The sequence below is a fragment of the Gasterosteus aculeatus genome, chromosome 6 (genome assembly GCF_964276395.1).
Source record: "Gasterosteus aculeatus chromosome 6, fGasAcu3.hap1.1, whole genome shotgun sequence".
Taxonomy (NCBI): Eukaryota; Metazoa; Chordata; class Actinopteri; order Perciformes; family Gasterosteidae; genus Gasterosteus; species Gasterosteus aculeatus.
This window is the reverse complement of record NC_135693.1, coordinates 16,163,349-16,179,792: the sequence shown is the minus strand read 5'-3', so window position 1 is coordinate 16,179,792 and position 16,444 is coordinate 16,163,349. Positions and strand designations below refer to the sequence as shown.

Sequence of the window (16,444 nt, the reverse complement as noted above, 5' to 3'; positions counted from 1 at the left end):
TGGGTTAGAGAGACAAAAGCTCAGCTGTTCAGCCCCCATCTGTTGGGTCATTTCACCCTCAATAACAGAAAACACATGACCGCCTTTTACCTGTGACGGCCTCCTGTTGTTGTGAAAGGACTGAATCTTTTATTTTGAAAATGATTAATCGTCTTTACGATGTCGTAGTTTTCTGTAAACTTGTTTTGGAGCTGGTTGCATTGGAACATTACCACTTAAAGCTAAAGAGAGTGTAAGAGTACATTTAGTTTAATGGAACTTTCTTGTCTAAAAAAAACAACTGTGGCTGAAAACGAGATGAATGCGAGTGGCGAGAAGGAAGCAAAACTGTAAAGTAACGAGAGAAAAAAAAAAAGCTGAAATTTGCTTGTATTGTTATTTCTTTAGAGCGGAGGAGACGTGTGAGCCGAGTGCTAATATACTATTATTTAGTGGTTCAGCTTTAAAGTAGAAGTGTGAGTCTTCGGTATTCCTTGTAGATCAACTTTTAAGTTTGTCCCCGAGATTCCGAGTTATCAGTTTCCTGTTCCGCTGTCTTTCTGAGTACTGTTAAAAGTTCCCTTCTGAACTCTAACTCATTATATGACTAAAATAATGCAATAGAATCATATCATCTCTCAAATATGCATACAGGGACACTCAAAACACACAAATACTTTTGTTTTTTCCCCCTTCAGAGAGCGTCAAGTAGCGGTCCAGTGGTGTCTCTCCTCGGGTTGTGTTTGGTATAATTGGCATCTGATTAATCACAGCTAATTAAATGTAATGATCGAGAAAGGTGGCCAATTTTGCGCTAAACGGTCAAGGTTAGGTAGAGGCTTGTCAGGTGGCCGGGCCTATTATCGCGGCGGGCGCACGCGTGTGTTGGTCAAGGTTAGGTAGCATTGCCAAAGAGTGGGGAGCCATTATGTGTTTTTGTGTTAGGGAGAGGGTTTCGGCCGTGCGCGCCTGTGGACTAAGTGGCCGAGGTGATTAGTGGAATTAGAACATTAGGAATTGAGATGGAGAGGGTGTGATAAGTGGAGGCGAGACGAGGTCGCCTCTATCTCTTTCTTTTCGTGTGCGCGTACATAAGGATGAGAGAGAGAAGCATCTAAAGGTGACACAAGACGGACTAACACACTCGGCTGTGTGTGTCCCTACCTGAGGTTTGTCCCCATAATCCCACCTGCTTTTCCATTGTCTTTTTTTTTTTTTTTTGCTTTTTATTCTTTTTATCCACACATGCGTGTGTAAATTATGGGCTTTCTTATTTCTGAGGATTTTGTTTTCTGCCCAGATTAGGCAGATTAGTCCTGACGGATTCAAAATCCCAAACGTGTGTGTGTGTGTGTGTGTGTGTGTGTGTGTGTGTGTGTGTGTGTGTGTGTGTGTGTGTGTGTGTGTGTGTGTGTGTGTGTGTGTGTGTGTGTGTGTGTGTGTGTGTGTGTGTGTGTGTGTGTGTGTGTGTGTGTGTGTGTGCGCGCGCGTGCGAGTAGATGTGCAGGGGGCTGCTTTGAGCCCACAAGACTTTACCAAGTAAAGGAGAATGGGAGGCAAAAAGGATGGAGCACTCTCACTCCAGGCCTTAGTCTCTAAGAAGATTATACGGGCTGAGAGAGAGACCGAGTGCAACACATTTTAATTTGTCCCTTTTGGCCGGTCGGGTAAGAACATAATGCCTTTGCCTGGGCGGGATGGAGGGATGCGGAGGCAGCGGGTAGAGACTGAGTAGGAGCCGGGAAGCTTTGGAGGAACAGGGAGGGGTAGAGCGGATTGGGAGCGGGAGCGATGGTCAGTGGAAGGGATGAAGCCCGTCTTTTCTCGACTCTCCTCTCGCAGCGCGATGGGCTCCCATCAAAGAGGCCAGCGGGGATTGAGCGCCGTTGATCCCCGTTCAGATTAACTCCCCGGCAGAGCTGTTGCTCTCACTCCTTTTTTTTTTTGCCTGGATTACCAGAGAGCAAGATTTCTCAATCCTAGTCTTATTCAGATTGTATCAAAGCCCCAAGAGACTGATGAAATCCTGATCACTGTTCTTCCACGATGATAATCATCTAGTGCCTCCTCATATCAGGCTAAAGCCTGCAGATCAGTGATGTCAGCGCTTATTTCACATCCCTCACTCTGTCTATCTGCATATCATTGTCCTAAATGTTCTACAAAAACACATCCAGGACCGTTGAGACTTTATAAGTCATCATATACTTGAATATTTTAAACCGGTATTCTCTTTGAAACTCATAATGTTGCGCCCAAACTATTATTTTCTGTTATCTCCTGTGAGCTGCCTCGCTCAGAAAAAATAAGTATCCACTCAAAGCTTTACCAGCAAGAGATTTTCATAATAACAGTAATAAATGATTGTTTGGGAAACCCAATACCAAAATATTCTCATCGCTGATAAAGTCCTGATTCATATATCGTTCCATCCAATGTCTCCGTTTTGTAGTTAAGTACATTTTCTTCCAGTTGTGTTTCTTGTAGTAAGATAGGCTGGTATATATTAGTGTCTGGATAAAATATTAAGTTGATATTTGATCATTTCGATAAACGTTTCATTGTTGTTCAAGGCAAAATGCCGACATATTTGCTGGTTAGTGTGTTTATTTATGAATGGACTACTTTTCTCATACAATTGTTGTCATCACGTTGTAGATGATACGTAATATATGCTGTAAGCGTACATAACTTAAGGCCTAACAAACAGTTAAAGATGATCTGCCCTTACATTGAAGTGAAATCAGTCATCCAATAATATATCCATCTATTGATCCGAAACTTTTTAAATGCTCCAGGACGTGTATAACCAAATTTTAATTAACCCGAACGTCATTTCTGTCCTTGATAATAAAAAGTGAATTGCTTGAGCTCTGGGGCAGCACGTGGCCATGACGCCCGGTGGGTCACATGTGTCTGCACCCGAAGGATGTTCAGTGCAGCTCCAGTTTCTGATGGTGTCACTCATCTGTTCTCTTGATTCCTCCCGTAGAAATCCTTATCGTTTGTTTTTTCTCTTCTCCATAGACCCCCGGGCTGAGGGCACGACCCGGACGCCTGAACTGGTATGCAGAGAAATGCATTTCTTCCAATCAGGTAACTCATGCAAACACACACACACCTAGACATTCACCCAAGAAATCCAATTTTAAAGTTTGTGTGTGTGTATAGATGGAAGCCTTGGAGCAGATGGCGGACATGACGGACAAGCTGTTTGAGTGCGACAGAGACGAGATGTACAGTTACGTCCTTCGGCTTTGCAGTGAGTCTCTTTCTCTCTTCCGTTCGTATGTTTGTGCGTTCTTTTTATTCTCGGTTTGCATCTTACCCTAAGAATCCTTTGATGCCGTGACCTCCCCCCTCTGTGTGTGACGGAGGCCCTCAGGTTCTGTTTGAGTGTTTGAGAGAGGATCAGTCAGAAGGAAGAGAACAAGACATTGGTGTGATTGCTGGAGTGGAGAGCAGAGCAGATGACCGTTGTGATTGGAGTGTTAAAGCTGATTGTCAACCCAATACCACAACCTCCCTACACACACACACCTAGTTAGTGTTTTCTAAATCACACCATAGTTGAGGGTCAGTCAGTTGATCAGATTACTGCTTTGATTGCCCTCTCAGCACGGAACACATTGTCTGAAATGACTGCAACCGTGCGTGCGCGCGTGCGACATGGTGACAAACACAGAGAACGCACCTTTCATCCATTCTCGCTGTTTTTCTGCTGTTTGCAGAGGTTCAGAACAACTGGGAGAAGGCAGAAGCAGTGTGGACCAAGATGCAGGAGAACAACATCATTCCCAGGGAGAGGACCCTGCAAATGCTGGCAGACATCCTGAAAAATAATGGCAAGGAGGTTCCCTTCGAGGTGCCCGAGGTAAAACCCTGCCTACGTAATACGTACGTCCCAGTGACGCAGACAGATCTGATCTTGCTCTGATAAATGATGACCAGAAGCTTCTCCAATGGGGAGATTTGATATTCAAACCGTGGCAACTTTTGATGGTCATACTATTTTCTGTATTGAGTACTTCATCACATCCCAACAGGGGAGGTTGCACTGCAGCCAAACCATATGATTCCTACCATTGACAAGAAAAGGACACAAAAACTAATAAATTATATAAAAAAATTACTTAAATCTAGTTTAAAAGCTGTAGTAGAATGTAGTATTCTGCACAGTTAATGTAGGTCAAGTATAAACTCTATTATGTCCTGTATTGATATAACAGGGCACTTTATCTCCATCATTTGAAACGCAGGAGCCTCGTTCCCAATTATAATCATACGGCATGCATTTACCAGCAAGCCCTGACCTCCGATCATAGGAGCTAACCCCCAAAAAGACTACCCGCAGCCCCCCCCCTCACCCTGCTCCACTTTAAGCCTCTGTTCATTACATGCAGAGGAAACAGGATTGAGGCTCTGATCTGAAGTGTGGTCAATCAGACCAGCCGGCTGGTGAAAGGCATTACAGCTTGATCTGTCTGTAAATCTGTAATGCCAGACTAATTTCGCCAGCAGCTAAATGCCACCATATGGCTGCCGCTGGATTCTTAGTTAAACCTCGTCTGCATTCGGCCCAAGAGGGACAAAGTGGAGATGATGTGAAAACGTGTTGGAAAAATTCAACACACGAGGAGAGTCTTTTTTTTAAACAATACAATATTTCTGCGTCGCATTGCTGCGTTTTTTCCCCCCTCAGCTTTGTTTTGCATGCGAGCGAGAGCCCGAATCATGATGAGACAGGAAGTGATTGCCGTGGCCTGAAGCGATGAACTTGGTGACCCCTGGGGACTCTTGAGTTGACTCCGCCGCTTCGACACACACACACACACACCACACACACTCATGCGCGCACAAGCTTTCATTTTGCCCCTGGGGTGCCAGACCTAATTTGCCCCTAGCCAATACAGCTTAACCCCCTCTCCTCACTGCCACACGGGTGACTGAGCATCGGGGGACTCTGCCCTGCCTGCCCGGCTTTAATGCAGTGGTACACACACCAGCTCATTGCTAGAACACAGCTGAATGTGTGTGTGTGTACATGTGTGTGCGTGAATGTTTGCATGCTGGATGAAGCCGTGACTTTGAGATTCATCACTGCTTTCTCTTTGTGGTTCCTTTCCAGACGTGGTACACGCAAGCTGCCACCACGCAGCAGGTGAAGACGGCACCGACCCCGTCCGCAGCCGAGGGTGGGACCGAATTCCAGACCCGTCTGATGGCCATGTGTAAAAGGGGCAAGGCCACTGGTAAGCAGCAGGTGGTCCCAGTGGTTTCATCCCTGGTGACTGGTTGAACCTGTCGGAGGTTAATAAATACACTGTACTTCACCTTTGCAGTCATCTTTGTTGGATTACTAATTAATCCCATAATATAAAGATTCTGTGCGAAGCTTGCTCTTCTTGATCCACGTCTGACTCCTTTTTCTTTTTCTTTCTTTTGTTCTCTCGTTAAACAGAAGCCTATAAGATGCTGAAGGAGGTCAATAATAAGGGCGTGGCATTGGACCCCGGCACTTACGACCAGGTGATCCGCGCCCTGTTGGCCAAGGGATCCATCGAAGACGCCATGGAAGTCAAGGACATGTGAGTGCCTTCATTTAATCTATTCCACACCGAGAAATGACACCTACCGGTAAACAGCATCTGAATACAAAGGCACCCTCACTTCCTGCCTGACATTTCTCTTTGTCTGGTTATTGCTCTGCTTTTTCAGCCGTCTCTTCAGCCTGTGGCACCGGGTCACCTCCGGTTCGAACTCTATCTCTTAGATAGACGTGAGGATTAAAAAGTGATTGTGTGCGATCGCACTCAGCCCTGCTGGATATGAACAGGAGCTCTTTCTAAGCCCAAAGACGCACACGCACAAACGCTCGGGTGTGCCGATTAGTTTTTGTTTTCTGGGAAGCGGGTGACTTGGAGCATAAACATCAATCTTCTTCCAATTAGTAATGTATCATGTGTTGTGTTGCGGGGGTGCATCAGGGGGTCGAGTCTGGAGGCGAATGGGTAGAAGGAGGTATTAGAGATCGAAGCTTAGTGCCGCGCTGATCCTCTCGGTTTGTCCTTTTAGGTAATCTCCTCCCTTTTCTTTATCTCCTTTTGTCCCTTTCTTTATATCACTTTCTCTCGCTGCACAGATGAAGTGTTAAGAACAAAAAAAAGGAGATAATATGATCCACTGAAAGAACCGATAGTTACTCATTTGTAGAAAAATGAGGGGAAAACGTCCATTACACTATCGGTCTCTACCCTGTTTTCTGCTCTCTACATGGTTCGCTCTCTTATGTTATGAGGAATAATCGTATCAATTTGAGACCCCTGTTTCAACAAGCGGCAGGCAATACAAGCAATAACCCATCTCCAGCCTCTGTTTGAATTGGTTCACGGCATCCCTGCCTGGATAAAAGCTTCGTTTATCTGCACTCTAAATGAGAAGAGAAATGAGGAGAGTGGAAGATGGAAATGGGAAGGGTGGAAGGAGATAAAAAGAACGTGGGAAGGAGGAGTGCATGAGGCGAGGAGGGCTAGATTTAATCAGGTACGAGGTTAATGAAGACGCTATAGGCATTAATTCTGTGTGTGTGTGTGTGTTTATTTTGGGGTAATCTGTACAGAATTGAGCAGCAGGGCGCTTATGGTAAGATTAAGGGATTGGCAGAGAGTGAGACAGAGGAAGGAGTGGATGTTGGGTTCGTTGGCTCGAGAGGCAAGACGGCCTCTAGAGGCTTTCTTCCACCCGATAAGAATAATTTGGACCCCACTTCTTGGTCTCCACGGCGATCCGTCGGCGACCCCGTTACCGCCGAGGACCTGTCACAGCGGCCGGCGGGTGCTGCTTGGCCTGGTGTCGCCGTGGTGATAAGGATTGCCACCCTGATGCTCAATTGAGCGGACGGATTAATCTAGTTTCAGGGATATAATAACAATTTAATAGGGGGGGGGGGGAGACGAAAGGCTAGCTTGATTGAGGTTTCAGTCCCAAAGAAATGAAAAGGAGGAGGGCTGAAAGGGTCCGCGAGGAGGGGGGGGGGGGTTGGAGGCCTCAATACTGCAGCATAAAATCCACGCACAGATATACAAACGCACGTGTGCAGCGGCTCAGCAGGAAGTAATCAACTGTTTGATGTCTGTATTATTACAACAAGCGCTTTACAAGAGGCTCAGACTGGCTGTCAATCACATTTGTTCCCATTGTTCTGTTTCTCAGCTCATGTGTTTATCCGCTCGATCTGTGTAAATTCTAATGAGTTTTTGAATGTGATGCCTTATAATAGCCTCATTGCTGAAGACTGAGATGCCACAGAGAGATTCATGGTGGAGTACGAAATCAACTCTAATGTTAGAAGACCTTCTAGTAGCGTGTCTGTCTGTCTTGAATGCATTTTTGCATCAGACTATTTAAAGGATCCATTTAACATGGGATTACATTACACACAATAATACCTTTTGTATGGATCTTTGAGCAAACATGAATAAGTTTTTGTCAATAATTACATTAAATGTGTGAATTAAATACATCACAATGCAAATAGTCGGTGTTTCTGCAAAAATCAGGTTATCGTGTGCTGATTATTACATAAAATCCTCGCCCAGTCCTAAACTGAATGCAGTGTCGTTAGTTATTTAATGTATTTAAAAGTGAACGAGTACAGTTCAAAACATAAATGTCACCATTTGATGCACAGTACCAGAGTTCAGCTTTCAGCCAGTTCGCATCTGTTGTCCTAACTTAAGTCGCTGTTGTCATGTTGGCCTCCGTTCAATCGAGTGGAGGTTGTTTTGTCAACCGGAAGCTTAAAAAGATAAAAACAAAACGTTTAACAAAGAACTTATGCGTCTCTTTCAGTGCTGCGTCTCACCTGCCAAACTTCAGTCTGAGTGAAATCGCCACCAATCTGCTCATCGTCTCACACAGCAAGAAAGACCAGTCTAAAGGTGACAAACAGACCACGCACACACCTACACACACACACACACACTCACCTCTAGCACTCCTCCACAGAGGCTCTGGAGAAACTGAAGTCTATGATGCAGAAGAACTACGTGCCCTCGCAGCTCGCCATCACCAGACTGGTTCAGGCCCTGGGTAACCATGGCGACGTGGCCGGGATCCAGGAAGTGGAATCACTGGTGCACAGCCTCGGCGGCTCACTCAACCTGTCCAGCATGGTGTTTGTCAACAACACGGCCCTGGCCCACATCAAGAAGTAAGCGTGGGCATTTCATCACTGAACTTGTGTTCACTGTTTTTTCCACTTTAAAGTAATTTTGAAGATGACACACAGATCTACACAAAGGGTTTTCCTCTCGTGATTTACGTCATGTGTGAGCAGGATAATTTAACTTTCTGACGTAATTTGAGATCTAGTGTGAAGTCTTTTATTCTTATTTGTAACTCAAACAGTTAAATGCAATCGCATGAGCAGAGTGTGACAAGACCCGTGTTGACGCACTCTTAAAGTAGAAGCTCGCAGGGCGAGCGGGGCGTCAAAGTACAAATAGGAAACACCGGCGTAATAGGATTATTCATGGCTTCCTTTTTAATGTCACAAAAGCGGCCATCATCCGCGGCTGCTCTGTCGCTTCTCAAACGGCAAGGAACAAATACACAAACGCGCAACCGGGCATCAAACTTTCATTGCGCCACTCGCTGCATTAGCGCCGTCGCCGCGGCAACCTCGGAGGGACAGCAGGAGGCGAAGGGCGGCAAGACAGTGTCACGCCCGATTGGCCACGGCGGCGCGGGCCTGTCGGCTTGAACCCTGACCTCCAGGAGGCGCGCTCTGAGCGGCCCTGACACCTGCGCCCCCGCTGTATCTGAGTCGAGCTGACTGGTTAAGAGCCGGGGCGGGACGGCGACCGGGACCGGAAGAAAACGACGCGGCACATTTAGAGGGGCCCCCCGCTGAATTATTCAGACGGTCCCAGTCGCAACAATCAGTGTAGATGTGTTCCCCCAACGCTGGACGCGCTCACATGTATAAACACACACACACACACACACCCTGTATGTTAAATATTCATTACGACTGCTGACAGTGGGGAGGGAGCAGGGAGCGTAAAGTGTTAGTAGCGAGGTGGGGGTGCCAGATTGAGTTGTTTTAGATTTGTAGCGCTTTGGTGTGCATGCTTTGTTTCGTTGAGGCAAACTCAGCAGAAAAGTGTGTGTGTGTGTGTGTGTGTGTGTGTGTGTGTGTGTGTGTGTGTGTGTGTGTGTGTGTGTGTGTGTGTGTGTGTGTGTGTGTGTGTGTGTGTGTGTGTGTGTGTGTGTGTGTGTGTGTGGAAGAAAGAGTTGCTTTGCTCTTAGTGGGAGGATAAAAATGCAACCAATCTAATTTTAGTGCTGAATTATAAAAGTCTAAAAATGGAGTGATTCCTATTAATTATTCTTTACGTTCTATATCTAATATATCTTGAGCATCTATTTTGCATCCAAAGGGCTGATTTAATCCATTTAAGGCTAAATGGAACATTGTTATCTATCCCAATTTACATCCAATGTAGAAAGAAGTGTTCCTTCTGGGTAACAACGTGAGATCTAAATAGTTATACAACAAAAATGTTTTATTGCTTGATCCTCCCTACGCGTTAGACAGAGTTCGTTCTCTTCTATTCTTAAGATTAAACATGACCTGATGTGTTGTTTTTGATCTCCTCTAATGAACTGAACCTTTACTTCTCCCTCTCACCCCTCAGTGGTGACGTGGATTCGGCGGTGGAGGTGCTGGAGGCAGTCTTCACTAGTCCAGACAGCACAAACCCCAGTATTTCGTTCGTCTTCAGGAAGGTCTTGGAAGATGACAATGACAAAGCTTTAGACAAGTGTAAGACACACACACACGCGATCGGTGCTTACATGTGGACAGAAAGAAATGGGAACATTATATATAAAAACCATGAGCAAAATGACACTAAGAAAAATGCAATCCAGGCGTAAACACCCCTGTAAGAACACGACTGAGCTGGAACGTGGACGCTGTGTTTCAGTGAGTGCGATGGCAGAGCGGCTGGCCAACCATTTTGCCTGCTACAGACCGGCTTCAGACCTCTTCCTCCGGCTGCTGGACATGGACAAAGTTGAGGACGCCAAGTTCATGTTGGCCGTGAGTATGACTGCGTGTGTTTTCATACGTATTTGCTTGCGGCCCACAGAGGCCGAGTTGAGATACACTTTAGTTAATACTGCAGGGAACTGGACCGGCATTCATGCAAATGCATGAAGATGCATTACTCGCTGCTACGCTCACTTCCCTGCATCATTATTTATACATGAAGTGTTTTACAGGTTGGACTGTTCTTCATCACACTTGCACTTATTCCTCCCTGTTTAGGTGTTTGTGTAAAGAGAGGAGAATATCAGTGTTGCCTCTGAATGATAAGTTGTAGTTGTTGCCAACATATAACTGTCTGAAACATGTATTTGGGGGTTGTTTCTAGTATCAAACCGCCGAGTGCCGGTTCGCCACTTTATTTAGGTTGAATCTGCACACGGTGAGTAAAAAGTTAGTTAGTCAGTTTCTGTGGCCACTTAAACTATATTTTAAATCATCAGGGGCATTCGGTGCCGATGCGTACTTCTCAGTTTGAGTGTCGCACCCGTGACTACATTTTAAATTACTACATCAAAGTAATTAAAATCTGAAAAAAAAGAAAACCATCAAGGGATCTGATGATGCGTCCGTCCAGTTGTCAGATCCCAGTGGAGGCGTTGACTTATTCATCCCGCCTCACATTTATACCAGGAAGTGCTCCCCCCCCACATTCCACTGAGTCTGGTGGTCTGAAATGGGCCTCCTACCACTTCACTTATTTAGCTCAGTTCATACATCACAGCTCAATGACTTTGCATCGAGCCTGGGGACACAAATATGATGAAGCTAGGTGGGCCAGGGACAAGAGGAAGGATGCCGATCAAGAACTTCCCTGTAGTTCACAAGCATGTGGGACACTAACGAACTGCGACATATTACTTCTAAAACTATTACTTCTAAAACTTCATCCTGCGTTCTTGTCACACAACCGTCGCTGCTCACATTTTCACTCTGCTCGTACATTTGTTTTGGGTTTCTTAACTTTGCAGTAAAATGGGTCCGATCAAAGTGCTTTTTGAAGCATACAAACCCATTCTGAGTTTTACAGTTACTATGCAACCGGATTCATCTACAGCTCTATTTTAAAAATAATTATAAATTAATTATGTAAGTAGAACCCCTCCAACGCTCTTCATTCCTCCCCGACATCTCCAATGATCCCTCTCAATCTTTAAACAGGGATGTCTGACTAGTATGAATGTTAATGAACAGATACATTACTTCATCACTATTTAAACACAAATCATGGATTACATTATCTTAAAGCTATAATATGTAATATATGACATGCATCTTTGCTTGTTTCCCCGCCCACTGCGAGATGGAAGCTCAGGATGAAAGAACTATTTCAGAGTATCTGTTTCTGTTTCATGTTAGAAACCAAGGAGAGACGGATGGTGGCCGTGGGATGTTTTTTAGCATTTTAAGTTGATGTCCGTAACGTAGCGGCTTGGCAGATCAACTTAACTGTAGCTGTGAGCAGCAGAACTTTAAAAAAGTGTAAACAAGTATAGAAATCTGGAGTCCATACCAAAGAAAACGCATTAAAAGTCAGCAGAAAATTGGAACCTGCGAGTTCATCGGATGATGGACAAAACGTGTGACAAGAAAACAAAGCTCCTCAATCGATGCTCATGGAGTCTGAGAGTTAAACGCATTTTCCTGCAAAAGCTCCAAACTGCCCCGTCAATTGTGTTGTGTGTGTGTGTGTAAGTTCGGACCCCTCTGAGGCGGGAGAGGAGGAGCGAGAGGGATGAAGCATAGTGGCCTCTATAACGCCTTACAGGCTCGTGTGTTGGGACGGCGGCGGGTTATGGAGGAGAAGGAGGCCTCCCCTGGGCACCCGGAGCTTTTAGGCAGTGTGTGTGAGCAGCAGACGGGAGGCCCGGTCGGTTGTGAGGTCACCTTTTGGGAGAGGGGAAAATAACGGGAGGGGGGAGTGAAGTGGAGTGAAGTGGCACCGTGGTGGTCTGATTGTCTGATTGTGCTCGAGCCTTTCTGCCGCTTGGTGACTCCGAAGGAAGGAAACTAGCCGCGTGTGTGTCATCCGGTTAAAAGCCTCGCAGGCCACTTGCCTTAAATTCTGTACGAGGTGCAGAGTGAAGCGCGTTAGTTTACGACTGGCTAGTAATTGGACTTCATCGCCGCTCAGCCAGGAGAAAAAACTCACCTCCTACACACACACACACACACACACACACACACTTTATTAAACGTACGCTTGCATGGCGTGTCCTCATCATAAGCAGGTGCACAGGTTAAACCTCCAGAAGTCGAGAAGGATTTTCTCATATTCTTTTTAATATACATCGTATAATTAAAGTGTTGTGCCGAAAAATGACTTTACTTATTATAAATGTACTTATCTATTTTTGTTAATCGGCATCACTGCCCATACAGTCGTACAGCACTCCCCGTATATTGATACATTGTATAACATAATTGGTCTACCAAAAAATATATATTTATTTAAATATGAATATATATATATATAAGCACAATAAATGTAAATAAACCAAACCGTACATATTCTTGTGAACGCAAACTTCAGAGATTCTATTTCAATATGTTTATGTTGTGTAACGAAAATTTAATGTCAGTTTAAATCTTTCTCCGTCTTTTGCCGATTGACTATCATCTCTTTTACTTCCCGTCTTTCAGTAATTGCTAAAGGTCTCAAAGCTCTACAGGCAGTGGACAGCTCAAGCTGCACTTATATTACATCTCCACTAAGTACTGGAAATGTCGTGCCAGTTTTATCCATGTAGCCAAATAACACAAATCACAACACACTGGCCTGAGAGCCAGCTTCAGATGAAGGGTGATATGAATAACAATCCCTCATTCCGGGAGGATGTCCGGCCGTGACCTTCAATCTGACTACAGGAGCATAATTATGCTCCTGTAGTCAGATGCTGGAGATGTCATTGACGTGACATTTAAATTCACTAAGGGACCAGGCGTTGTTAAATCCACAATCGACCTTTAACCTCAGCGCAGGTGTGCAGGCGTTTCTGTGAATACGTGGGTGTGTTTGGGGGGGCGTTCGTATGAAGAGCTCCGGTTGGAGCGTCTCAATATCGTCCAGGCGACGACGTGTCTCACGTCTCCTTTGTCCCTCTGCTCTGGCTGCAGCGCTGTCACGGCGTGGCTGAGCAGAAGAGCGTCCTGGTGTCCTTCTTGTCTCAGAAGGCTCAGACTCCTGGGCAGGTAAAATCCCATCTTTAAGATCTACTTTTTCACAGCATCATTTGTACCACTTTTTGTCCGATTTCTGAAAGTATTGATAACATTAAACTGACCAATTTGAAGTTAATCGACGGCCATTTTTGTGGGTTTTTTGTACATTATTGTTTGCGTGCACAGGTGGGAAAGATCAAGGCCCTGCTGAGCCTGATTCCAGACTTCACTGAGAAGGAGGTGCTGTACCCGTACCTCATGAAATGCCACGGTAGGACACACACACACACACACACACACACACACACACACACACACACACACACACACACACACACACACACACACACACACACACACACACACAACTTTTGTCTGGTGCAGCAGGCGGACACATTAACAATGCATCAGGTCAGCGTGTGGGTGTGCGCAGACATTCAGGGGTTATGAGAACACATGTCCTCTAATGAGTTAGCTGTCCTGGCTAGCCTAGCGTGCTAATTGCAACACAGACCACCACTCAACCTTTTTTCTTTTTTCCCCTCCTCTCCCCATCGTTCTCTTGACCTCTCTTACTTTTTTTTTTGTCCCTTACATCATTTCTTTTGCCTCCATCCTCTCCTCATTTCACCTTCTCACCCTCCCGTCTCCCCTCTTTCGTGCCTCATCACACCGGAGATGAGCGGACATGACTATTTAATTAGCATCAGCTAGCTGGTCGGTGGAGGCAGCCATCAGGGACGCGTTTAGCGATGTTCTGCACTTTTTTGTCTTTGAGGCGTTCTGTGTTTTTTTTTTTTTTTTTTTCTTCTCATCTTAGACCTGACTTTACTTTCCACTTTTGTTTCTTTGATATTCACAACCTCCCACATTCAGGAGGGTTTACTTTAACAGAACATCATTTAAGGAAAGAAATAGTTTTATCAGTTACTGATTCCAGATGTAAAATGTCTTACATTGCTTTGTTTTTTCTCAATTAAGATCATGCTCTTTCAAAACACTTTTAAATGATTGTGTTTTTTTTCTATTCTACTTACAGTACTAGTCAAGAGGTTTTGACTGGTACTTTAAGTAGAATAGGTACTCGTACTGTAAAATGGTCCACACGAGCTCTTCTTGCATAAGACGCGTGGGAGCCTGTCGTTAATTATTCTGCTAAAAGTAGCCGTTCATAAAACCACATGCATTTCAGTTCTTTGCACCAATTCCTTGATGAAATGCGATGCTGGAATATTTTTTTCAGTAATGTCCACTTGAGAAAAAAAGTTTTTTGACATAATGAGGTTTTTGTTTCATTTGCTGACGTCACCTTTCTCCCCGCTTCCCTTCGTCTGGCAGTTCTGGATAAAGACTTGTCATCGGCCAAAGCGCTGCATGAGCAGATGCAGAAGGAGGGGATTGTCACAGACGAGCTGTCACTCAAAAGACTTGCTGGGCTTTACCGTGATGCAGGCGAGACCGCCCCTTTCACTGAGCCACCTGTGAGTGTACACACACACACACACACACACACCATATTGATACAACTATGCAGACATGAACAACGTATTATTAACAGATCTGTGCTCAAATACCAACACAGCACCCATCGCACGTCCTAAACTGGTGCTGCTGGCAGTTGTCCGGCTGGCGTCTGAACGCACACGTGTGTGTGTGTGTGTGTGTGTGTGTGTGTGTGTGTGTGTGTGTGTGTGTGTGTGTGTGTGTGTGTGTGTGTGTGTGTGTGTGTGTGTGTGTGTGTGTGTGTGTGTGTGTGTGAGAGCAGCACTGCAGCCTGTGTTTGTTGCTTTGGGTGTGCGGGTCAGAGTACCTATATTGTGTAACCGAGATGGTGTCACTGCAATAGCCGCTCTCTGTTTGTGGCGCTTACTGTTTTTGAGCATTTCAGCACATTGTGTAACTTGATGTAGCTCTATTTTTGGCAGAGGACACACACACACACACAGCCCTCTCAGCTCCAGCACTTTAATGCGCTGTCCCCTTGAGGCAGGTGTAGGACGAAGCCCACCTCTTACCTTCCCTTCACTCACCTGCAGTGCAGAGACGGGAGGAGGCAGAGGAGCTGCTGCATTATTCACTGCATGTCCGGATAGTTGAGTGATGCTTGGTTTTATGAGCATGAGAGAGCCGGAGGAGCTGCAAGGAGAGGGAGAGGTCATCGGTCATGGTTTCACCATACGGCCGTGCCATGGCAGCTTTGACAACTGTGATATAAATGTTACATAGTCAAAGTTATAGCATGTATAGAAAGTCATTAAAAGCCCCAAATGTTGTCGTAGTAGTACAGCATGTTGTAAAAAAGGTAATGAACGTGTCAGTTTGTTTGCAACGGTCAGAACAAAGTAATGATTAATAAAATCCAAACTGTCCCAGTATAGTATGATAGTCATTTTAAATTCTTAGTGTCATTGTAATAGTATTGTATAACATTAAACACTCCCAAGTATTTTCAAAACGAGTTATATTATGAAATAAAAAAAAACTCATAGCTTAGGATGTCATTTGATTTTATAGTTGATAGTAATTAAAAAGTTAAATATTTCATAAAAAGTTAATAAAGCACGGTCATAAAAGTGTCATTTAAAATAATTCATGGAACGCTGCGTCACTGGCGATATAAACACACACACACACCTTTTAGTCTTGTTATTTATCGTTTGTACTTGTTTGTCGTATCTTCGATACTTTCTTTCTTTGTCTTTCCAGGAGTCCTTTAAGTTTTATGCAGAGAAACTGAAAGAGCGAGCAGCCAAAGTCCAGACGACAGCTGATGCATGAAGACCTTTCCTCGTCTCCTCCCCAACTACTTCCTTCGTCCTTTTCCTTTTTTCTTTTATAATGTGTCTGAGCTGAAATATCGTGTTGAAACTGTTAGTTCTTAAACTCTGTCCCCTGTGCTCTCGATGACGTTATTGATTATGATGTTGTTGAGAATGTACAGAAGTATTTATGCTAATAAATGTCACATTCTGAGCCCGAATCTCTGTGTAGTTTAAGTGGTATTGAGGTGAAAATAAAAGTCAGCGTGTAACAAAGTCAAAGCATCTCATAGAAGTGAGTCAAATAAAGTTATCTGTAAGTAAAAAAAAGCCTCTGTACAAGATATTCAATAGTCAGACCACAGTATCTAAACTCGTGCATCTACTATATATAATTAAAAAAATGTAACTGATCAAAAGTCAGTAGTAT

The 16,444-nt window shown here is 44.6% G+C and overlaps 1 protein-coding gene across 1 annotated transcript in view; it reads left to right on the top strand.

Moving 5' to 3' along the window:
* The window catches only part of lrpprc (leucine-rich pentatricopeptide repeat containing), a 41,422-nt gene extending 25,187 nt beyond the window's left edge, over positions 1–16,235 (top strand). Inside the window, exons 26-38 of the mRNA XM_040178721.2 lie at positions 3,007–3,075; positions 3,151–3,241; positions 3,711–3,853; positions 5,108–5,231; positions 5,441–5,567; positions 7,831–7,919; positions 7,987–8,191; positions 9,681–9,808; positions 9,972–10,087; positions 13,211–13,285; positions 13,442–13,526; positions 14,594–14,736; positions 15,962–16,235. Of these exons, the coding sequence (XP_040034655.2) occupies positions 3,007–3,075; positions 3,151–3,241; positions 3,711–3,853; positions 5,108–5,231; positions 5,441–5,567; positions 7,831–7,919; positions 7,987–8,191; positions 9,681–9,808; positions 9,972–10,087; positions 13,211–13,285; positions 13,442–13,526; positions 14,594–14,736; positions 15,962–16,033 (1,467 nt within the window). The 3' untranslated portion in view covers positions 16,034–16,235. The remainder of the gene's footprint in view (positions 1–3,006; positions 3,076–3,150; positions 3,242–3,710; positions 3,854–5,107; positions 5,232–5,440; positions 5,568–7,830; positions 7,920–7,986; positions 8,192–9,680; positions 9,809–9,971; positions 10,088–13,210; positions 13,286–13,441; positions 13,527–14,593; positions 14,737–15,961) is intronic.
* Positions 16,236–16,444: the final 209 nt, after the last annotated feature.